This window comes from Myotis yumanensis, unplaced genomic scaffold (genome assembly GCF_028538775.1).
Source record: "Myotis yumanensis isolate MYYU_CA2020_CCGP unplaced genomic scaffold, mMyoYum1.0.hap1 SCAF_15, whole genome shotgun sequence".
NCBI classification, from domain to species: domain Eukaryota; kingdom Metazoa; phylum Chordata; class Mammalia; order Chiroptera; family Vespertilionidae; genus Myotis; species Myotis yumanensis.
Window position 1 is genome coordinate 25,707,663 of NW_027223766.1, and position 24,871 is coordinate 25,732,533.

Here is a 24,871-nt window from a genome sequence, read left to right on the forward strand (position 1 = left end):
TATGACGACATTGTCATTGCAGCAAAAGACCAGTAGGTGGCCGAACGCAGGAAGACACAAATAACTGCAGTAAAAGTCTTTACAAATAACTGTAAAGAACTACAGCAACTGGTCATGGAAGGTGATGGCTAGAGATATTCAAGTTTGTAATGGTCTTAGGAATATTTTTAAATTTTACAAAGAAACAAAATCTCCATCATACTGCTAGAATAATTATCTATTTGGTATAACCTTCCCTGAGGGCAATTTACCCAATTCCAAAGTATTTAAAATATGCTTATTCTTTGATTAAGCTATCAATGCATAAATATATGTAGCAATTGATCCAAGATATTTAAAATGAGCTAAAAGATTCATCTACAGCAGCGGTTCATGGTGGGGGGCTAAGGGGGGAGTGAATGTTGGAAACTTGTTATTGTCACAACTGGAGAGGAAAGGTTGCTATAGGCATCTGGTGGGTGAAGGCCAGAAATGTCATTAAACATTCTACAATGCAGTGGATAGTCCCTCACAACCAAGAATTACCTAGCCCAAAATGTCAATTGTGCTGAGACTGAGAAACATTAGTCTAGAAGCATGTATCCCCTGGTACTGTTCACAAGAGTGAAATATAGAAAAACACCCTAAATGTCTAAAAATAGGGGACTAGTTCAATAAGTTATGATGAACCATTCATATAGTTCAGTCATTAAAGGGGATGTTGCAGAAGTATACGTATTGTAACAAAATATTCTGTGAATAAAGCAACTTACCAAATCCTGTATAGAATATAACGAGATACATACACACTTGAAGGTATAAACAGTGGTTTATCTCTGACTGGTGGCATTTTCTTCTTTTGTGCATCCTTTTAAATTCCACTTTTTCTTTAATGAATATCTTACATCTAATATTAAAATATGACTTATTAAATTAAGACTTGGGGACTAGAGCAGCTGCTAACTTTCAAGAGAAAAAACACAACAAAATATTTGAAACTGCTTATCAACTTAAAAATAGTGAGGTTTTCATTACATTTGTCTCATATTATCTTAACCAGCTGTTTCCTTAGTTCCAGTCACATCAACAATTTTTCCCATGCATTCCTGGCCACATTTTGCCTTTGTCTATACTGAAATTCTTTTTCTACGGTCAGGGAAGTTAATTTGTTCTCCATTTCCTCAAGTGCTTGAAGGGGAATGCAAGCCTAAGAATAGATGCAGATATTTGGTATTGGAACAAATCACCAATGGCCTTCTCAAGCACTCCATCATTGAATTTCTGCTTGTCCTTTGAGCATTGGTAAAACGGGAATGCTGCCTTAAGCTGTGAAAATGCGCATTCAACCGAAGGGCTTGTTTGCATGCATATAAGAATAACCAACGGACACAAGACACTGGGGGGTAGGGGAGGTCCGGGGAATGACAAGGGGAGGGGGGGGGGGAAGACATATGTAATACTCTTTGTATTACTTTAAGCAATAAAACAAAATTTAAAAAAAGAAAATGTGCATTCACCTTCAGTACCAATGCAATGGTGGTTGATCACATCCTGGGGAGCTTAAGCAATTGCACTTTTGTTTGCTGATAACCATACACTGCTAAGTTAAAGCCCTAAATTATGAAGTCTCATTTTGGTTACAGCCAATACATCAAGAATGCAGGGTTTTGTTTTTCGGCTGGAAATTCTACTAATATTTACAGCCAATGGATGACATTTTAGAATAACTCCACTGGACAATATCCACATTTTCACACATAAATGAATTGTTAAATGTCAGCAAAATCTAATATATATATTCGTTGTAAGCCAAAGAAAGCCAGTTATCATCCAATAAGTAAATCAATGCTATTATTTTATAAGCATTTCAAATATAATTTCCTTCCGAGGAACAGAAGAGAAAGGTTCGAGAAAGAGTCCTAACTGGAGGGGTCAGAGCTGTCATTCACCAATTCCTTGTCTGAGCAAATGACTCTTCTGCACTCAGTGGTTCACATGTAAAATAATGAGATGATTTACTCTTCCTTCTGCCCTGTACTTCATTCTATTTAAACAGCCCTTCATATTTAGGGACAGTAACACCTTGATATAACGGACTAATTCCAGGTGAGGAGGTGTCCGTTAAAACCAAAAGTCCATTATGTAATAAAGTAGGTTTTCCGAATGGGTATGTTTAAAAATGGACAAATTAGTTAGTTTACCTGTTTTTACTTACGTAGGCACGTTTGTGTAATTAGAATTGTGCATGAAAAGTTTAATTTCACACAAAGGCTTTCTATATGTATTACTGTAATTTTAAATTTATACTGAACAGGTGTAGTCAATGCGTGAATTCACCAGTCACCACAAGTAAACAAATGCACAAACTGGCATGTGGCTTAGCACAGTAAGTGGCAACATCGAACAGGCCCACATTAAAACTGCTGCAGAAAGTCCACGACAGAACCAATACCGAGTGATCACGTGCTAATGGTTCACTGAACATTGTTTATAAGCCGTGACTCTTGGATATAAGTATGTAGACTACAGTTGTAGAAAGGTAATATTTATGTCGGTGAAATTACTACGATGGTTTTTCCAACACATGGCCTTGTCGCTAAAATGTGTTAGAAATAACAGCGAACTAATAACAAAAAAATAACCTGTTAATTTAACTATAAGCAAATCTTGGTTAAAAGCATTTTAAAATTAACAGGGTGTTAATTTTCACATGACATAGGGATAGGAAATTTTGTCTGTTAAATCAAAGTCCGCAAAATTAAGGGTTTACTGTATATATGTCCCCACTACACTCCTGGCTGCCTAGGACAGTTGACTACTCTTGGCTTTCCCACTGTACTTTGTCCCATACTTGATTATGAAAGATTAGAGGCCTGATGCACGAAATTCGTGCAAGAGTAGGCCTTCCATCCCCAGGCTGCCAGCACTGGCTTCCCTTTGGCAGCCGGGACCCAGGCTTCCCTCATAGTCCCGGCTTCGTCAGGAAGGACGTCTGGTCTAATTAGCATATTATGCTTTTACTAGAGGCCGGCCCTCAGCCCAGCCTGTGCCCTCTCACATTCTGGGAGCCCTCAGGGGATGTCCCACTGCTGTGGAGGTGGGAGAGGCTCCTACCACTGCCTTCTGCTCGCCAACCGTGAGCCAGGCTCAGGGCTTCTGGCCCAGTGGTGCTCTCCCTGTGGGATCGCACTGACCATCAGGGGGCAGCTCCAGCATTGAGCGTGTGCCCCCTGGTGGTCAGTGTATCTCATAGAGACTGGTCGTTCCGACGTTCAGTCGATTTGCATATTAGTCTTTTATTATATAGGATTATTATAGATGCTCAGTATTAGTGAGATCTTGAAGGGTCCTACCCAACATTACTTTATGGGAAGAGAGAGGAGATAACATGTCTTAGAATCAGGTAGATAGTCTGAGTCTCCAGATGTACAACTTGCTCCAGGAAAATCCAGGCAGCCACACATTTTCGCCCTCATTTTCCCGGGAGGGGAGAACCCAGATATAGTGGTTTCTAGAAAAAGATGTAGATGCTTATAGAGGTCTGGGAGGCCAAAGGATATTTCAGGCTATGAAAAATAACTACCTATTAATTTTTAAAAATAGCATGCCCAGGTTATGGGAAGCATTTTTCCTAATCCCCATGTGAGTTAAACTCAGAAAACTTACCCACTTACTCAGAGAACGAGTGACTCGGTTTGCATGGGAAGCAAATTTTGCACTGTAAAAACACAGAAGTCATTTCCCTGGAGGTAAGTTCTCCAGAAAGAAGTTTCTCAGGTTTTAGGGCAGGTCGCATTTTCTCTGTCCTGGTACTGCGCGGGCGCGGGCGCCGGGGGCCATCCTCAGGGGCTCTGACTCCGCCAGGCCGACAGGGGGCGCCCGAGCCCGCGCTTTTCCCGCCAACCCCCGCGGCGCTCCAGCCCCGACTCGCGCAGCCGCCTCTCGAGCCTCCAGCGCCAACCGGGCCATTCCTCTTCCGGGGCAGCGCGGAGAGACGTGCGAGACCCGGAAGCAGACCCGAGCGCAGCTATATAAGCGCCGCGCGGGCTGCACGCCTTTCTCTTTGAAGAAGACGTGGTTGCAGGAGCGCCTCTCCGTCCCGCCCGCTCCTGACTCACCGCTGTTCGCTCTCGCCGAGGAACAAGTCGGTCAGGAAGCCGCGCCGCAGCCATGGTGAGGCGGAGGGCGGCGCCGCGCGGTGGTGGCGGTCGCGGGACTCGGGCCCGCGCCTCGCTCGCTCCTGGGGACGGATGCCGGGCTGGGGGGAGGCGGTGAGTAACCGAGACTCACTAGTCCCGGGGCTCCTAGCAATGGAGGAGGAGCCCGGGAGGCTTGTGCTGACGCTCGTCCCCGGGAGCGGCAGACTTGACAAAGTTCCTCTGCTGTTCTTCTCCCTCGGGCCATAGGCGTTTAAAGACACCGGGAAGACCCCCGTGGAGCCGGAGGTGGCGATTCACCGGATCAGGATCACGCTGACCAGCCGCAACGTCAAGTCCCTGGAGAAGGGTCGGTAGCTTTGGGGGGAGACATGGGGCCGGAAGGGCCGGGAGGGTCACTAGTTCTGTGCAAGATGGACCCGGAAGGAAGCTGACCCGGGTCGCTTGCCTTTGAGAAGACGGATATTTCATTTTCATTGTGACCTGCACTTGCTAGTTGGCGATGAGGAGACGATTGCTCATTGAGTGGCGGTGATAGTTCTGTACGCTATTCTGAGCCAGCGGCGGGGAGCGTTTCCTGGGCGGCCTGGCCGTTTGGAAGGAGCTGAAGGGTGTGCTTCCTCCCTAGTGTGCGCGGACTTGATCCGAGGCGCCAAGGAGAAGAACCTCAAGGTGAAGGGGCCCGTGCGGATGCCGACCAAGGTGAGTGAAGCGAAGCGCTGGGCTTGCTTACGAGGGGGGCTGTGGAGGGCCGGGTCTGGCTTGGGATGCGGGGTTGGCTGCCCGAAGCTTCCTCTGCAGGTGGAGGGTGGTTCCCATTGAGGATCTAATTGTAAGAGGCGGCGGCGGTGGGGGCCTCCTGGCTGCTGTTGCTGGGAAGGGGCTCGCTGTGAACTGAAAGCCTCTGGAACCTGTTGTGTGGGGAGGAATGGTGCCCGGGAAACGAAGGGGGAGTCCATCAGCGTAGCTTCCAGGTGCCCCGGCCATGAGCCTAAGTCCCTAAACGCCTGGCTTCCTTCCTTCCTCCCCTGCAGACGCTGAGAATCACCACAAGGAAGACGCCCTGCGGGGAGGGGTCCAAGACCTGGGACCGGTTCCAGATGCGGATCCACAAGCGGCTCATCGACCTGCACAGCCCCTCCGAGATCGTCAAGCAGATCACGTCCATCAGCATTGAGCCGGGGGTGGAGGTCGAGGTCACCATTGCAGATGCGTAAATCAGGCTTTTTAATAAATTGGCTATCTGTTGTTTAAGTTTTGTTGACTTTTATTCGTGATAGTGGCAGATCTTAGGGGATATTGGTTTGTAGTATAAAAGGTTTCTGGCACGATTCTAAAGTGCACAGTGGATGTGATGTGAGCTTCCTTATATGACTATAAGATGATTAGTAGAAATGACCTCCATAGTTATAGTAGGGCTTGTTTTAATTCTGGCTAGAGACCTGAGAACATTGGCATAAACAGCTTTGTAAAAGTGTAGGATTTTTATTTTAAAATGACTACAGCAGAGACAACACATTTTTTCTTTTGGTAAGGAGTTCTAATGAAGTCTCCCTTTTACTCTCAAAAATGCCCTAGATTAGTTCTGGCCAATGTGGCGCAGTTAGGTGGAGCATTGTCTTGTACACCAAAAGGTGGTGGTTGGATTCCTGGTCAGGGCACATGTGGGGGGCGGGGTGGCTGATGGGCATTTCATATGGACGTTTCTCTCTTTAAAAAATGCCCTAGCTTAGATGCTAAATAATAGGCATCCCACAGTTAGATTCCTTTCTGCTTTAAGTCCTAACTGCCAGCTAGTCCGATTGTAACAATTTCCTAGATGAAGCATTAAGAGCTAATGGTGATTCATATTGCAGATGTCAAAACTTCTTGTTCCGATCAGAGAACAGGTCACAGGGCAAGCCACCATCCCCAAATCTAGAGAATTGGTCACAGCCATAGGATGCCTGGAGCAGAAGCTGCTGTCGATCTTGTTGGAGTACTGAAACAATTTTGACTATTGGAGGCTGCTTGCAGACTAGCATGAAAGTGAAAACGGGCTACAATCATGGTGTAGGGCCCATAAGTTAACAGATTTTTCCTCAGGGGGACCCCCCAGGTAGGTTCCCAGAAGGGTTCCAAAAAGCTTCCTGAGTGAATTATTAATTGTCTGGGGTTAAACAGCCATAGGGAAACACTGAGCCCCTTCTCCCTAACAAAGGCCTGACTTCCAAGAGAAGGGACTGAAGAGTCAGTTCAGAAACATCCCATCTGAGGAAGAGAACCCAGCCCTAATTTAACCTTCAGCCTTTCAGTCTCAAAGAAAACTAAAATTTATAGTCAGCAGGGATTTTGGAGGATGCTGAAGCTAGGAGAGGGGCTGGGAGTAAAAAACGGAAAGCTATCCTGGGGGAGGGGTCAGATATGCTTCTGACCTACACCCCTGAGATGGGACAACTAAAATACTGAGACTTGATTAGAAAATAACCCTCGCCCATGACCTAGCACTTCCTAAAAAGTAGTAACTAGCAATAATGGATTAGAGCTGAGAGCTGCAAGACAGTAGTTCAAGAGAAGTCCCAAAATCAAGAGAGGAGGAAAAAACCCCACTAGAGGAATTTGAAGCCTATTCATGCTTATAGTTGCAACAAACAGTAAACACATTCCAGCTCCTAGCCAGAGTAACAAACCCTTACATAAATGACCTATTTACCTCAGTTTTATTACCTGGTAAGACATCCAGATTTCAAGTTTTAAACATTTCAAGGTATGCCGGAAGGCAAGAACACTGACAGAAATAGAGCAGCCATCAGAACATATATGACACTGATAATGAAATTATGGGAAAGGTCATTTGAAATAACATGCATATGGGAAAGACTCATGGAAAAAGGTAACATTTATGAACATGGATAATGGAAACTTGGAATCAAACTAGAAGTCAACATCACAGTAACAATGTCTTTGAGGGGCTCATGAGTGGACTAGACAGCAGAGGAAAGTCAGTGAGCTTGCTGATAGGTCAATTGAAACTTCTCAAACTAAAATTTAAAACAGCCAAACATCTAAGAACTATGGGATAATTATAAAAGTTGTAACATGCATTTTTGGGGACACCAAACTACAAACCCAAGAATTTTAGAGAACATCATGCCAGTTAAATACCTAAAAATCTATAGTTAGGCATATCCTATTCAAACTGTAGAAAAAGCAAAGACAGAAAACGGGAAAAATCCAGGGGCAGATGGTAAGGAGGGTGTGTGTGTGTGTGTAACTTGCCTATAGAGGAACAAGGATAAGAATACAGCAGCCTTCTCCATGGACGCCATACAAGCAAGAAGAGAATGGAGTAAATCTTTAGTGTTGAAAGAAATTATCCTTTAAAAATGAAGGAGAAATACAGACTTTTTCAGACTAACAAAACTGGAGGGAATTCATTGCCAACAGACCTTCCTGGAAAATTAGAAGAAAGTTTCAGGCAGAAGGAAATTATATAGGTCAGACCCAGATTTATATAAAGAATAGAAGCATGTAGAGAAAGGAATAAATGAAGGTAAATTGATTTTTTTCTTTTTCTTATTTTTAATCTAAAGATAACTGTTTAAGACTCATAGATAGAGACTGACGGTTGCCAGAATGGAGGGGGTTTTGTGAAAAAAGGTGGGATTAAGAAGTACAAAGTGGTAGTCATAAAACAGTCTTGGGGATGTAAGTACAGCATGGGGGATATAGTTAATAATACTGTAATAACTGTGGTGCCAGGTGGGTACTAAACTTATTGGGGCTGAATGGAGAATGCATTTACTTTCGCATTGAAATAGCCTCACCATTTACATGAGCAATGGTTCAGATACAGAAACAGAGTTCGGTGCTCTCTTTTCTGTGATATACATTACTTGTACTGAAACGCTATTTGACATCAGTCAGGGATCTGAACCAGGTTAAGAAGGCGCCAAAGGGAAAAAATAAAATGACAAAAAGAGAAGGTGCCAAAGAAAAAATGTTCTCTTCCTGTGGAAGGTAAATATACAGGAAAGTTTTTATCCCAGAACTCAGAGGTTCCCCAATCCTTTACAGAAGGTCTGTATCCTGTGGGCCTCTCCACAAACAACCATGCCATCATTTTTGTATTCAGATGAGATCAAAGAGGATAAACATTCTACATAGTGAGCTGTAGTAAATGACATTATTTAGTCTATGTACAAGGACATTAATCTTTGCAGTTATACTTCCCTATAAAAATTGGCATTCACAAATGTCTTGCCTTACTCCTTCCCCCTCATATACATATGAATGCCTTTAACTTTCCCAGATACCTCTTGTCTTGACTTAGTTGGCTTACTGTGACACTCTTGTGATTCTGGGAGTCACTGGTTGGGCTAATGTGGACACCCTTTTTTTAAAAAAAATATATATATTTTATTGATTTTTTACAGAGAGGAAGGGAGAAGGATAGAGAGTTAGAAACATCAATGAGAGAGAAACATTGGTCAGCTGCCTCCTGCACACTCCCTCCTGGGAATGTGCTGGCAACCAAGGTACATGTCCTTGACCGGAATCGAACCTGGGACCCTTTAGTCCGCAGGCTGATGCTCTATCCACTAAGCCAAACCAGTTAGGGCCACCCTTTTTTCTATAATTACACATTAAAAGCTCAACCTTCCCCAAGTTGGATCTAAAAATTCTATCATTCGATGGTGGATGCTACTGAATTGATTTAGCCAACACATAGTAGGGTATCAGATAGAGAAACAGGATGCCTGATGAACTGTTAGCATTTTCCATTCTCTTCTTCCTCTTTTACTATTTTTTAAAGGCCCCTTTTCTTTTTATTCCCATGCCAGCTCCCCAGTAATTAGCTGCTTTTTAAGTAAGTAGTTAAAACAGGTTGGAGAATCAAGGGCACAAACTGAACCAGCTTTCTCTATTCCTTTCCTCCTGCATCTTGCGACTGTCCTTCGTGGAGATCTGTGGTCAGGATATCCTGGACATTGAGGGAAGAGAAGGAGCCCACTAAATGGGGCTGATTGCTTATTTTCTCTGTCTTACTTCCCTTAAAGTTCCATGGGTGTTGTGAAGGGTGAGAGCTGTATGCTGTAATAATGAAATAAATCTGGGACCATGTTCAGCTCTCTTCTCGTCTACCTGGGTCTTCTTCAGAACCAAGGGGAATTGTATCACCCCCTTGCCTCCATTTCATTTCCTCATGCCTTTTGAACACAGGGGCTATGGCATTCCTTCTCTTTGCCTTTTACCTGGGACTAGAGAGCGTGGTGCCCTACCCTGGCACTGCCTGGCCCCTTGTAAGGAGTGGTGGCATTAAGGCCAGCCCTCAGGACCTCTCCACCCAGCCTGTCCCTGTCTCTGAGAATGTCTCTTCAGCTCTGCAGGAGGTCCCAGACCTCACTCGCGGCACAATATCTTTGTATGTTTATTAATCCCAGAAACTCAGAATTGGTATGAAATTTATTACATCAAATTTTAATCATTGCACAATTTAACTGCAACTTTGAAGAGATTCCTGAGGGCGATTTTTTTTTTTTACTTGAAAATTTACTAAAATAGCTCCCTTGGTCATTAAGCCTGTGTAGTTGGTGGAAATTTATTCACACCTGCAGTGATGTATACTTCAGACCTCATTCAATTATAAAACTGTTACCTTGCCTGGCCAGTATGGCTCAGTGGTTGAGCATCAACCTGTGAAATAGGAGGTCACGGGTTTAATTCCTTGTCAGGGCACATGCTCAGGTTGCTGGCTTGATCCCCAGTGTGGGGCGTGCAGGAGGCAGCTGATCAATGATTCTGTCTCATCATTGATGTTTCTATCTCTCCCTCTCTGAAATAATAAGAAAAGTATATAAGGAAAAACAACAACACAAAACTCTGTGACCTTAACTCACTTATCAATGGCACTGAAGGTCATTATATTGTTTTAAATCTACTCAACCTTAAGATATTTTTATAATCACAGTAATGTATAAAATTTTGCAAAATCAGTGAACAATTCCTGAAGTTATAACAAACAGCAAATGGTGAGGAGTTGAATTAAAATGGAAATCCTACTTCATTTACTAAACAAGGAAATGTGCTTATTGTCTATAATTTTCATTTATTTTAAAATCAGCTTATAACCATGGACATCTCTCCAAGAAAATTCAACTAAATCCACCGTCCCTTTGGTATTGGGGGCGAGGAGGAGGGGTCTCTGTTGAAACCTCCCTCTCAGGAGGATGCAGAGAGAGAGCAGGAGCCCATGGGCTTTCTATTTGTCAGCTCGGGATTTGAACACTGGAGGACCAGGACTTTGTGCCTTATTTCATAATGTCTGCTTCTTAAGTAGAAAGGGCCTTATAAGAAAGTGGGAGCTGAAGAGAATCCTGTTTTGGAGAATAAAAAGCCCAAAGGAGAGACTCGGGGGGTTTGCCACTGAGAGGAAAGCATCCTCGAGAGCCTCCACAAAGAAGAGAGGGTTCAGGGAGCTGGCCTGGGCCCCGGGCACAGGAGAGGAGAAGGTGTCCCCCATGTCACAGCCCGAGGGCTCTGGGTTGCCTGGCGGGAGAGGGCGAAATCACATTTCACTTAGCAGGAGCTCCACCGACTACCTGGAATATGCCTATTGGATCCCCAACCTTTCTTACTTGTAAGTATCCTTACTGTCATTTCCTGAGATATGAAAAATAAAAATCTTTTTGGGGTGGCTGTTCTATGTCAGACACTGTGCAAACATCTTCACACACAGTAGCTCACTTACTTCTGAATATAGCCCTGTGGGGCACAGGGCGGCATCCTCAGTCTATGGATGAGGTTTCACTAATGAAATCCAGTAACAACTGCCACTTTTTCTCTCCACGGACAGCGAGGGAGAGTCCCACAGAGCCCACAGGTATGGCAGGGGAGCCCCCTGCCCAGCATGCCCACGGGGCTGCTCCCACACATATCCTGATGGGCACCTCTCCCAGCTGGCACTCCCCTGCTGCCTAGGAGATGAATGTTGTCTTCCTCACCCAGGACCCACCAGTCCTCATTTTAGCACAGCAAAAGGCCATTCTTCCCAGCACCTCTAAGATCCCCGCCTTCTCTTAAAGTTCCCGCCTGTGTTTTGGTTTTTCTATTTCTGTGGGGGATGGAGGGGGAGGCAGCTCCTCCCCATTGCACTTGTCCCCAGTGGCGGGTGTGCAGGAGGCAGCCGATCGATATATCTCTCTCACATTGATGTTTCTCTCCCTCCCTCCCTCTAAACATTCTCTTTCTCTAAAAACTCAATTTTAAAATCTTAAGAAACCCCACATCAACTAATAAAATGGGGCAAATTGTCAGCAGATATACCATACCTCAGATATCATCATTTAAGTTGGACAGTAAGTTGCTTGAGTTCAGGAAAACTTTTAAGTCCCAAACCTAAGAGAGGTTTTTGTGTGAAAAAAGAAAAGAAAACTAAGATAAATTATAGCCTGGATAAATGATCAGAGCCTTTAAGTTCTCTACCAACTGAATCTTTGTGACATCTGGAAAAACAAAAAACCATCTTATCTGACAGATGACTTCTTTTTTAAAAAATTTATTTTTATTGTTGAAAGTATTACAGATGTCCCCCCACCCCCACTGACAGATGACTTCTTAATACAAGGCTGCACCTCTTAAACCAAGATGTGGTGGAGATAATTGCCTCAAGGGTCTATCTTAGTATGCTTTTGTGATCAGAGAGGGCAAAAGGGCTCTTCAAATTACAGTATGGGGGATACATTCTAAGACCCCCAGTAGATTCCTGAAACTCTGGATAGTACTATACCATGTTTTCCCTAATACATGCATACCTAAGATAAAGTTTAATTTATAAACTAGGCACAGTACTAAATTAGCAACAATAACTAATAATAAAATAGAACAATTATAACAAATACATAAAACAGTTATGTGAATGTTCTCTCTCTCCCTTTCTCTCTCTCCAGTAGTTTTTATATTTTTCAGTCCAAACCTAGTTCCAAATCTATAATCATCCCTCACTTGCAGTAAGTGGATGGTATCATTCATTTTAGGGGACACCTTGCTGAAGTCTTTGTATAGGCTCAGTGCTTTCTGGCCCAACATGTCATTAATCAGAACAGGCTTTCTGTTCATGTCTTCCACCCACAAACGTAATGCCTTTTCCATCTTTAACTAAGCACCTATCACGCACCATCAACATAACTTGTGCAGTTTGAGCTGTGACAGCAGAAGTAGCGCAGATTTCTTTTTCCTTCACAATTTCACAAATAGAAAATTCATTCTTATTGTAGAGCTTAGCACCCTCAGCATACGCTTTCTTTCTTTAGTTGAGAACTTTCACCTTTTCACGTAAAGAAAGCACTTTGTGGCTTCTCTTTGGCAAAGCCAAATTGCCAGCATCACTACTCTTGCAATGTGGGGCCATTAGTAAGTAAAATAAGGGTGACTTGAACACAAGCACTGCCATGCCTGGATAGTCAATTTGATAACTGAGCGACTATCAGGCAGGCAGGCAGGGAGCATATGTAGCACGGAGATGCTGGACAAAGGGATGCTTCATGTCCAAAGCTGGACAGAGCAAGATAATGTGAGATTTCATCATGCCACTCAGAACTGCGTGCAATTTAAAACTTATGAATTATTCATTTCTGGACTTTTTCATATATTTTTAGACTGCAGTTGACTATGGATAACTAAAACCAAGGAAAGCAAAACCACAGCTAAGTGGGAACTACTAGGATAACTGGAGTACTATTGTTTTAATCCTCACCCAAGGATGTTTTTTATTGACTTGGGTAAGAGAGAGAGAGAGAGAGAGAGAGAGAGAGAGAGAGAGGAACATCGATTGGTTGCCTTCTTTATGGGCCCTGACCAGGGATGGAACGTGCACAGTTTGGTGTACGAGACGATGCTCCAACCAACTGGACCGGCCAGAGCTGGAGTGTTTCTCTTTGTCCCACGTATTCTATATGCCAATCACAGAGGACATTTGGGGAAAGTAACTTTTGGGCCTTTGTACTGTAGGCAAGCTGCTACTTTGGTTATTTGCAATTGGAAGGTGCCAGTTATTGCAGCTGTGTTTCTTTTCTTTTATGACATATTTTTAAAAGTCATGCTTGTTCAAAAACAATATATGTTAACTAATCATTTCATTGTTTTTCACTTGAGTAATTTTAGACCTTAATTGGGCTCATGCTTTCCTCTTTCACTGTTTATTCTACTAAATGTATAAGTTTATGAATAACATAATGATATTAAAATAAGCATAAACTTATTAAGCAAGGGAACTATATGTAAAGTGTTGGGTTAAAGTTAAATAACACAATATTAATGTATAGCTTTGCAGTTTCTTTCTTTTTTTTTTGCCAGGAACATTTTTTTTGTTTTGTTTTGGGTTTTTTTATATTTATTTTTTAGCTTTGCAGTTTCTGAAACCTACACTTAGAATTGAGATCTGCTGTTTTATAAGGTTTATTTTGTAAATTTTAAAAAGTGATGATATTATTACACTTTTTTGTAAGTTTGTGTTTCTGATGAAATCTCATGCATATTAGTTTTGGACTGAAATTTTGAACATAAAGTAGGCATTTTATAAACAGATTCTAGGCTAAAGTTGTAAATGAAACCAAGTTATTTCCACTTGCTTGCTCAAGTCATTTGAGATTATGAGTACTTTCTTGGCGGTGGGGAGAAGATATGTTTCCCTTTCTTTTTTTCCAGTTTTGAAGTAGAATTTAAGTTTCAACCAAATGTCCTTTTTCTGTTCCAAGATCGCATCTAGAAAGGATAGAGGGTAAGAGAAGTAACTGAAACCACCATTGGTTCATTTCATGATAGAACACTAGATGGCGCTGTCCCCTGAGGTATTTGACTGGAATTAACTACCAACCGTAAGGCTTATTGTATGGGTTGGGTTGTTACTTTGTGTTTTTCAGAAGTCAGATAAAAACATTCTGTTCACTTCTTGTTCTTAATGAAGTTTTAACTTTATGAATTAGGATCTACAATGGAAAAAAAGATGGACTTCTTAAATAATGTAACTGAGATGTTGGATAAAGGTGAATGCCAGGAGAGTAACTATGGCTTCCTGGTACCAAGAACAAACTTGTTTATCTTTTTTGTTGTTGCTAGTAAACTTTACTTTTAGAAAAGTTTTAGGTTTACAGAAAAATTTCAAGGACAGTTCAGCAAGTTCTCATTGGCCTTGCATCCAGTTACCCCTGTTACCAACATCCTACATTAGTATGGTGCATTTGTCACAACTGATGAACTGATATTGACATGTTATTATTAAGTCAAGTCCACACTTTATTCAGATTTCCTTCGTCTTAACCAAATGTCCCTTTTCTGTCCCAAGATCGCATCCAGATCACCACTTTGCATTTAGCCATTATGTCTCCTTAGGTTGTTGCTCTTGCTGTGGCAGAATCTCAGACTGTCTTTGATTTTGATGAACGTGATGGCTTGGAAGGTTACTGGTTGGGTATATTGGAAGATGCCCCTCCGTTGAAATGTGTCTGATGTTTTTCTAGTGAGTAGACTGGGGCTATGGATTTGGGGGAGAAAGACCAGAGGTAAAATGCCATTTCATCGTGTCGTATCAAGGGTACACACTGTCAATAGGACCAATCACTGCTGATTTGGCTTTGACCACCTGGCTGAGGGGGTGCTTGTCGGGCTTTTCCACAATAAGTTTACCTTCCCCCTCTTGCCTGACTGCAAACTCTCTGGGAGAAAGTCCATGTGCGCAGGGCACACTTGAGTGGGGTGTTATGCTTCACCTCTTTGAAGGCAAAGTACATAAATTATTTGGACTTACTCTGCATGGGAAAATTTTCTCTTCTCTATTTATTTATTTATGTAACTATTTATACCAGTGTGGATTCATGAATTTTTTAAAAATATATTTTATTGATTTTTTACAGAGAGGAAGGGAGAGGGATAGAGAGTTAGAAACATCAATGAGAGAGAAACATCGATCAGCTGCCTCCTGCACATCCCCCACTGGGGATGTGCCCGCAAACAAGGTACATGCCCTTGACTGGAATTGAACCCGGGACCCCTGAGTCCACAGGCCAACGCTCTATCCACTGAGCCAAACCGGTTAGGGCTTATGAATTTTTTAAAAAATATATTTTATTGATTTTTTTACAGAGAGGAAGGGAGAGGGATAGCGAGTTAGAAACATCAATCAGCTGCCTCCTGCACACTCCCTACTGGGGATGTGCTCACAACCAAGGTACATGCCCTTGACCGGAATCGAACCTGGGACCCTTGAGTCTGCAGGCTGACTCTCTATCCACTGAGCCAAACCGGTTAGGGCGCATGAATTTTTTTTTTCATGCTCTGGTTTATAATCCAATATTAATTTACTTATTTTGTTACTCAAATTGTTCCAGTTTTGGCTTTTGGGAAAACTTTCAGTTGGATCCTGTGTTACTTTGACATAGGCCCCATCAATGTGGTGTGTTTAATTTTTAAAAACCCAACTTGTTTATTTTAATTGATTTTGTTCAGTCTACAAAGAGAATTTAGTTCCATTATTCTGTGAGCACTCTTCTATTCCATTATTAAAGTAATATGTAATGACAGAAATTGAAAGATAGATGAAAACTATCCCAGTTCAATTTTTGTTAAGATTTGAGTGTGCTCTCTTGAGGTGCTTTCTTTTTTCTTTATGACTTAAAAAAAATAGGTCTAATCATTCTTTGTAAATAATTTTATATTCTGATTATTTCTATTTAAGAATGTATCATAGATATTATCTCACTTTATTACATATATGTCACTTAACATGTTCTATGTAGTTCTGTTAATCTTTCCTTTCTAATTGGCTAAAATTGGCCTATAAATATCTTCAGTGTATTGCATAATTCCCCCTCCAGTGTTCACTACCAAATATTCAGTTAATACTCCTTGTATTTACCTTTTAAGTTAAACAACAACACACACACACACAAACCTGAAATCAAAAACACATCTGGCCCTAAGGGTAACCGATGATCAATTAAGGGTCCAAGCCCAGCATCAGTGTAAAAAATTTTCAGATTGTTTTCTTGTTCTGAAATAGGCATCTACCTTTGGTACTGGCAATAAAGCCACCTTTGATTCTAGAAGTTCTGTGTTGATATTGCACATTGGCCAATTCAGATGATTTCTAATAGCTTTCCAAGGACCTAGAGATGAAGGCCACCAAGATTGCCCCAATACTTTCACATTTAAGGGATGTATCCAAGATTACATGGTGGCCATCTTGAGAATCCTGTGACATTTTTGGCACTCACTCCTTTCTGAAGCATTTAGATTCATAAGAACACAAAAATTAAATTGGAAGGCTTTCTTCCTATACATCTATCAGATTAGAACTTTCTGGGATAAAATTTTATCAGTTTAATATATCTTCATGTTAGAAAATGGAGCATGAATGTTATCAAAGCATTTTATTCAACAGTATATTCTGTATAAATTGTTTTTTTAAAACCAATTTATGATGAATGCATGCACGACTTTTTTTTTATAAAAATAAAATTGCTTACAAGAAATTTCCCCTCACGTGGAATCAAAGGTGGCTTTATTGCCAGCACCAAAGGTAGATGCATATTTCAGAACAAGAAAACAATCTGAAAAAATTTTTTTAAGATTTTTTTGAGACTTTAAATTGTTTTATTGCTTAAAGTATTACAAAGAGTATTACATATGTCTCCTTTTTTCCCCGCCCTTGATAATCCCCTGGCCTCCCCTACCCCCCCAGTGTCTTATGTCCATTGGTTATGCTTATATACATGCATACAAGTCCTTCGGTTGATCTCTTATCCCAATCTGAAAATTTTTTACACTGATGCTGGGCTTGAACCCTTACGTGGACTCCAGTGGAGCATTTTATAAGTAATTCCTTTGCCCGCCTGGAATACCCACTGAAGCCAGGGAGATACCACTAGAAAAGTACTTCATTTGCTTCATTTTACAGGGAAATAATATGAAACAAATCTATCCCTTCTGTGGCCTTAAATGCACCTGACTGTTCAGCTGTGGACTAGTGCTAGTACCTGCCAGACCTTCAGGGATTGTTAGCTGAGTGAGAGGTCATGTTATAAAAGTGCCAGAACACAAAAGGGAGCACTGAGAAAGCGGTGGGCGTGTATCTTTGTGTGTTTCTAATCACATTCCCATCAGGAAGAAGGCAAGTCTCATCTCCACTTAATCTAAAAACTTCTTAGTCAAAATGTAGGGGACATAGAACTGAAGTCTCCATTCCACAAGGCAGAAGCAGAAGATGATGTTCCTGAGGGGAAGGCTGGCTGGTGGTGAGAGGTGCCTGTGGCCGAGAACGCAAGCAATGGGTTGGTTGTGGAACGAGGCAGTCAAATCATAAGGGCTAGATAAGCCACAGGGTGGGCATATGTTGTTGTTATTTTTTTTCCCCCAAAATATATTTTATTGATTTTTTACAGAGAGGAAGAGAAGGGGATAGAGAGTTAGAAACATGGATGAGAGAGAAACATCCATCAGCCGCCTCCTGCACAACCACTACTGGGAATGTGCCCGCAACCAAAGTACATGCCCTTGACAGGAATTGAACCTGGGACCTTTCAGTCCGCAGGCCGACGCTCTATCCACTGAGCCAAACCGGTTATGGCTGTGCATATGTTTTAAGTCAGTTGACTGTATCAAGACGCTGGTGTTTCAGAACTGAGTACCTTTTGGAAGCTACTGCCCCAGATGTAGTTGGTTGAGCGAAGGGAGAGATCAAAAGAAAGCCATTACCACAGGCAAAATTGGAAATGAGTTGATACTTACATCTTGGTGCCCTTGACCTATCCTCCTTCTACTGACCTCTTGTGCACTTTGGGACAGGAGTCAAGGCTCCCGAGGTGTAGAACCTCCCCTAAAAGAAGGCCTGGGCAGTGTGCCTCTCTGGTAGATTCTGGCAGAATCCAGGGAGGCATGCTTGGAGGGCTGCGTTGGCACCTAGTCAGTGTCCCTTTCTACTAAAGATACCAGTGGGAAGCTTCTAAGTTTTACTTTAAGTTCCGTGAGCCTCAAGCTCATAAGAAAGGAAAAAGGTAAAACATTTTCTCCCTCTTCCTCTGTTCCCCCCTTGGGAAACCAAACCATCTGAGGAAAGAGAAGGCTGGTCTTCTTTTGAAAAGATAACTTTGCAAAAAGGGTCAAAGCTTAGAGGAGTGGCTCTCAAGCCTGAGAAAACATTATATTCAGGGGGGACACTTTTCTAGTGTCATGCCAGGCCGCCCTCCCTGCTGAACAGCGAGTGGAGTCAGGATCTTGGGGAGCAGGCATTCTATCTTTCAGGTGCTTCGTGACCTGAGCTGTGATGATGTAAACCATCCTGCACACCCCTGGAGACCCTAAGATTATACAAAACCTACTCAGCCCCTCGTTCTGCCTGTCAGCCACGGGGAGGGTGGAATCCCACTGCCAAAGGAGGAGGCCGTGCGTGCTGACCACTGAGCACTCTGTGGCCGGAGCACGTGCCGGAAGTGAGTGACGTGGCCCGAACTGCTGGAGACACCTGAGGAAGGGACCACACACTTGACTGAGCTGAATGTAAAAATGTCCAAAGGAAGCAGAATTGAGAGAAGGAAAACCAGGTGAAGATACATTTAGTCATTCTAGAGACTTCTTTCTGCTTTAGAAATGCTTTACACCTTCTCTCCACATAATATGTTGGGCCATGCGTGTGACTGGGAAAGAAGATGGGAACAGATGGGTGCACCACTGTCAATCAAGTGATTAGCTGTGCAGAGATTCCAGGATGATAATCTATCCTTGTGAATGTGGCACTTTCGAATCAAGACTTGAAGAATATTTTAGAAAGGACATTTTAAAAAATCACACAGGAAAAGAAGATAAAAGTTAGGTAAAAGTAGGATATTTTATCCCTTCCCCTAGGTACCCAAGGTCTAGCCAAGGTGAGATTTTAATGGTGCCTGCTAAGCCTAGTTGAAAACAAACCCTACTTGGCCCCATAAAGGATGTTCAGGCATCCCTTTCAGTTCTCCATTCTGAATTTGCTCAAAGGATGGAGGCAGAACTTGCACAAGTCTTTTAAACCATGTAACCGTATGGAATCACCTCTCATTTCCCCCCGCAACTGGTACTCATTTTTACACGGACAATAGTTGAAAATCTTGGACACAAGTAAAAAGCTTGAGATGTTATTGGACCAGGTGTATTAAAATAAAATCAAAAATAGAAATATTAGGTATATACAGGACAGCATAAGTGAAACATGTGACACAGCATTTTCCATTCAAAGCTTACAGTAGTAAGAAAAATTTAGTAAACAAAACCTCCTGTATCCCTTGCTACAGTGACTCATCGGCGCCTCCCCAGTCGTTCATTTCCTTCATATTCTGTATAAATAGACTCACACACATCTTACACCATTTAGAAAATTGCTGAATCATAACATAGCCCCCAAACATGGAGTTTTTACTTTGAGTAAAACTAACATTAATATTTGATCATTAAAATAATGTTCAAATCATTTGAAGCAATAAAGGAAATTCCTATGTCTTATAAGGCTCTATACAGTTCTGCGGAGATTAGAATTGCATTGTTCTTCCAAACTACACTGTCAATGAAAGTCTGTATATAGGAAGTTGTGGAATTGAAAAGCTGGACCGTTTAAAAACAGTCCTTCTTAAGGTAGTCCTGGTAGGTCTGGGCAAGGCCCGGCAGTCGATGAGGCCCACGTCCCTTCACTCAGCAGCTTGGCGTGACTCACAAATGACACTTCTACAGGAAAGAGACCAGAAAAGCGTGGCTGCTTCCTATCTGGGGGTCTGGGCAGTCTCCACAGACGGAAATGTTGAACAGTCTCAGATTTAGGGGGAGGGGTGATCACGGAAATCTGGGAAAGGCGCTGAAGCTTCTGACTTCACGGGAAAACCTAACAGGTTGGATTAGTAACGTTTAAACAGAGAAGCCAAAGCATAGAGAACATACAAACACGTGCCACGATAGGCATCGGGTTATTTTACTTTGATAGGTGAGCTTAGTTCTGCTACTGGGTGGGGTTGAGCGAAACGGCCTCTGAACCTTGGAGTCGCACATCCAATTGTAAACGAGAGGCCAAAGTGGGTGCGTCTGGGGCAGAGCCGGTGTTTTCTTCCCAGCGGGCTGTATTCCGACGTTGGTCCGGCAAAGCAGGATGGCCATCTGGGAGCAGGCCCAGGGGCAGAGCCGGGGGCATCAGCCTGTGAGAAGAGGACACTTTTCCACGTAGGGCGTGTGTCTTCCTGAGTAATGGAGCCTCACTCCAGGAAGCAGGGATGGCTGATGACCTCAGCACATGAGGACCAGTGCACCAGGCAGCTGCCGGCCGGGGGCTCCAGGGCTTCCTGTGTTCTAAGGCTGCTGCTGATACTGGCCTTCCGTGGCGGTGTAGAAGTCATCCAGGACGCTCTGCAAGTAATCAAACGTGGGCCTCTCTTCTGCCTTTTCTTTCCAGCACATTTTCATGATCTCGTAGAGCTCGTCTGGGCAGTTCTCCATGCGGGGCATCCTGTAGCCCTGTGACAGCGCGGTCATCACGTCCGCATTCGTTCTCCCTAAAACAAACACACAAAAAATGCCAGACCATTTAGAAACCTGACTGAGGAGTAAGCACTGCAGTGGCCTTGCTACCCACATCCCACATCCATTACTGAAGCCAGTTCTAGAGGCTGTGAGGGGACGAACCATGCCCCTTGCAAATGTGTATGTTGGGATCCTAGCCCACAATACCTCGGAATGTGACTGTATGTAGAAATAAGGCCTTTAAGGAGGTCATCAAATTCAAATGAGGCCTTTAGAGTGGGCCCAAACCAATGGCAACTGGTGTCCTTACAAAAAGAGAGCGGGACACAGAGAGACGCTGGGGATGTGTGTGCACAGAGGAGAGGCCGTGTGAGGACAGTGTGAAGGTGGCCATCTATGACCAAGGAGAAGCCACAGGAGAAACCAAACCTGCCCACACCTTGATCTCAGACTGTGGCACTGGTATGGATACCCTAAGCAACTGATATGAAGGTTGAGAAAATTTCCGCAGGCAACTAAAGAATATCAATTTTAGTATAAAGACGATCAAGACAGCTTTAATTTTGCCAAAGGGAAAACAGGCAAATGTGGTAAGTAGAAGACAAAGCAAGTTCTCTTTCACGACAAAAGGATATTGGGCTTGCCTGACCTTTTGAAATGAACTACTCAAGCCCTAATCCTCAATCCTAATTTCTTTTGTATTTTTTTCAGCGTCTACCTGTAATACATCATAAAAATCATTTGCACATACATGACCTCATACCAATATTTCTAAAAATCAGCTTTTCATTGTAAGTTTGCTTAAAGAAGTCAGGATCCTGAAGTCAGCTAAGCCAACTGATTATGTCCAAATTATCTGGAATGTGTGTATTCTCATACCCTGTGAGGGAACTAGGTGTTCATTTACTGAGCTCTGAGAGGAGTGAGAATGGAGGATGGCTTTTATTTTATTTTTTTAAAATATATATTTTATTGATTTTTTACAGAGAGGAAGGGAGAGGGATAGAGTCAGAAACATCGATGAGAGAGAAACATCGATCAGCTGCCTCCTACACGACTCCCTGTTGGGGATGTGCCCGCAACCAAGGTACATGCCCCCGACCGGAATCGAACCCGGGACCCTGCAGTCCGCAGGCCGACACTCTAACCACTGAGCTAAACCGGTCAGGGCTGGAGGATGGCTTTTAATATGGTCAAATGTCTTACAACAGTTCAGAAACTGAACTTCCAATCTTTGTTATTGGAAATAGTTTTAAGGGAAAAAAATCTTTTTTATAACATTTTCTTCCATTATTAAAACTGGGACAGAGGACAGAGCTCATGTAGCGGTTTGGGTTACATCATGTACCCAATCTGTGTGTTTTGCCTGCTTTGTGTGTACCTTATTCTGCAGAGCAATGAACTCCTCTAGAGAGGAGCCGTGTTCCATGCAGAATATTTTCATGCAGAATATGCACACTGCCTGGCCTATGCAGAACTCCATTCATCACAACCAATTTCCCTTCCACAGCTCTCTCCTTCCCACAGCCATAGCTTTTACCACTAGTGGTCACTGGGAAGACTAAAAGTTAGCTAGAAAATTAGGAGAACAGTCTTTTATTAGATCTGGGACACAATCTTCTTTTGAATTTAGTCTCTAAGCAGTGTTTTCCAAATTATGGGTCACCACCCATTTGGTTGTTTAGATGGTGAATTATTTTTTCTCATGTCAATTTCTGAAATACCATCTTCAAATATTTGTGTAACTGGAATGTTCTAACTGGAACATTCTCATTGCTTGAAGCCAAGGGGCCAATCTGCATCATTTTCTTTACTTGGGGTTCTTCTGTGTGTGGCTTTGGCACTGCGTTGGCTCTTGAAACTAGCCAAGCTCACTTGAATAACTTTCAGGGGAAATCTCTGTGTTTACTTCTACATGGGGGTTGGGTGTCAGTCAGGGATCCTGGTGGGAGGACTAAAATGCAGGATGATAGGAAAGCAGCTGGACCTGTAAACTTGGTTAGAAATATCTTTCACTTCCTTCCCGGAGAACCTCCAATGGCATAAAGGTCAGACTGTGTCCACAGAAGTGGGCCCCTAACCCCACCGCAGACTGTTCTTCCCTGTTCTCATGAATTCTCCTAATGCTGAAGAACTCTCTCAACGATGCAGAAAAAGCCAGGCATGCTCCATCCTGCTGGGTGATTTGACTTGATAAGAGGAATAGAAATCTGGAGTCTATCTTTTTATGCACAAGTAAACCAATAAACAAAATAAAGCAATTGAATGATGAGTCTTACGGAAGAAAGAAAGAGTGGGAAGGAGACCTCCACCAGACCCTAAGAGTCAAGCTGATACTTGGTAATTAGACAAGTGATGGCGAACCTTTTGAGCTCGGTGTGTCAGCATTTTGAAAAATCCTAACTTAACTCTGGTGCCGTGTCACATATAGAAATTTTTTGATATTTGCAACCATAGTAAAACAAAGACATATTTTTGATATTTATTTTATATATTTAAATGCCATTTAACAAAGAAAAATCAACCAAAAAAATGAGTTCGCGTGTCACCTCTGACACGCATGTCATTGGTTCGCCATCAATGAATTAGTGTGTTGTTAGGTCAAAGACAGCAAACACCCGTTGGCTGGTGATCTTAAAAGGCAAGCACTTTCAAGCACTAAACTCTGAGACATAAAAAGAAGATGATGACAGAGGCTTGTCCTCAAATGGCACACAGCCCAGTGGGGAAGATGCCCCCAGGATAGGGAAGTGGGTGGGAGCAGGAAGTGATATCTGGAGTAGGTCGGAATTAGCAGAGACTAAAGGTTGACAAAGGAGCATAGGAAGGAGAAAAATGCTGCAGAGTAGAGATTAGAAAGGAATAGGGGGTTAGCGACAGGAGATGGGAGCCCAGCAGCTCCAGCAACGGTGACATCTTTAAAGACTAAGGGGCCCTCTCTGTGTGTGAGAGGGAAGAAGTACCAGCTACCACAGGACCACAGTCTCCCACCCAATAATGTTTCCAAAAGGGCAAAGGAGTTTTTCCTGAGCACTGCTGCGACCCGGGTGGGCATTATTTGCAGCAGGATGTGTTTCCTGGCTCTGATTCACATTGGGCACCGAGATGCTGCACATATCTGGTAAGAAACGGCCAGAAAAGACAAGATGCTTCAGAAAACTTTGTCATTTTTCGAACCTCCTTTCTCTTAATAAGAGCAAAGCAAAACAAAACCCCAACCACAAAATCCCCTCTAGTTTCTTTAGAAATTCACATATAAGTATTATTACAGTTTCGCTTTTAAGATAGTGAAGTTAAGGACCATTGGCTTCATCTCCTTTTTTCCTCTTTAATTTATCCCTCCCTCAAAAGAACAAGAAACAGAAACTTAAAGTCTATCTTGGGTGAACCAGGAGACACCTGTCAGCCAGAGGCAGAAGTGGTCTGAGCCAAGAGGAGGAACGTGAAACTACAGTTCCTACCAGAAAGGGACAGCAAGACGTGTCATCCCATCAATTGCACCTGGGAGGCTCCACACAGTTATCACACATGCAGGGTGAGGAGGGTGGCCGCAGACAGGACTGTACCTAGAGACCGCCTGGCAGGTGCTCCGTGACCTCCTGGTTCATAGGTTGATGCTCAACTGAGCCACACACCGGCCAGGTCTGCCTTAGGCCTTTTTGTCATATGTACCACTTGAGTGGAAAAAAGTAAATGAAGGATACCTGGATAAGGAATTTTCCCATAGGTGACGATTTCATACAGGAGAATTCCAAAGGACCACACATCAGACTTAATAGTGAAACATCCAAAGTTGATTGCTTCTGGAGCGGTCCACTTGATGGGGAATTTAGCACCTAAGAGAGAAGACACAGGCGTCTTACTTGGGCCTCTGAGCTGACACAAAAAGGTCACGGCCATGTGACCCTCATAATTTCCTTCTCTTGAGAAAATTATATATATTGAATAGGTACAAAATAGAGATGATACAAAATGTTCTACTTAAAATGTTGGCCTCCCTCCTCTGTTTCCCATTTGTTTGTGTTTTTTTTTTTTAATATATTTTACTGATTTCTTATAGAGAGGAAGGGAGAGAGATAGAGAGTTAGAAACATCGATGAGAGAGAAACATCGATCAGCTGCACATTTCCCACTAGGGATGTGCCTGCAACCCAGGTACATGCCCTTGACTGGAATCGAACCCGGGACCCTTCAGTCCGCAGGCCAACGCTCTATCCACTGAGCCAAAC

General features: G+C 42.9%; 2 protein-coding genes and 1 non-coding gene across 5 annotated transcripts in view; 2 read left to right on the plus strand and 1 right to left on the minus strand.

The window, feature by feature from the left end:
* Positions 1-4,029: 4,029 nt before the first annotated feature.
* RPS20 (ribosomal protein S20) lies at positions 4,030-5,390 on the plus strand. The gene is made up of 4 exons (XM_070392758.1): positions 4,030-4,152; positions 4,386-4,485; positions 4,765-4,838; positions 5,171-5,390. The coding sequence occupies exons 1-4, from the start codon at positions 4,150-4,152 to the stop codon at positions 5,351-5,353; spliced, it is 360 nt and encodes a 119-aa protein (XP_070248859.1). The 5' UTR covers positions 4,030-4,149; the 3' UTR covers positions 5,354-5,390.
* Positions 4,634-4,699, plus strand: LOC138993573 (small nucleolar RNA U54). Its single transcript, XR_011468297.1, has one exon. It is a non-coding gene; the product is annotated as a small nucleolar RNA U54 (small nucleolar RNA).
* Positions 5,391-19,274: 13,884 nt separating the features above from the next.
* LYN (LYN proto-oncogene, Src family tyrosine kinase) overlaps positions 19,275-24,871 on the minus strand; it is a 96,965-nt gene continuing 91,368 nt past the window's right edge. For all 3 annotated transcript variants that reach the window (XM_070392825.1, XM_070392827.1, XM_070392826.1), the window contains exons 12-13: positions 24,347-24,478; positions 19,275-20,674 (exon numbers count right to left, since the gene is read on the minus strand). In XM_070392825.1, coding sequence (XP_070248926.1) covers positions 20,472-20,674; positions 24,347-24,478 — 335 coding nt within the window. In that variant the 3' untranslated portion in view covers positions 19,275-20,471. The remainder of the gene's footprint in view (positions 20,675-24,346; positions 24,479-24,871) is intronic.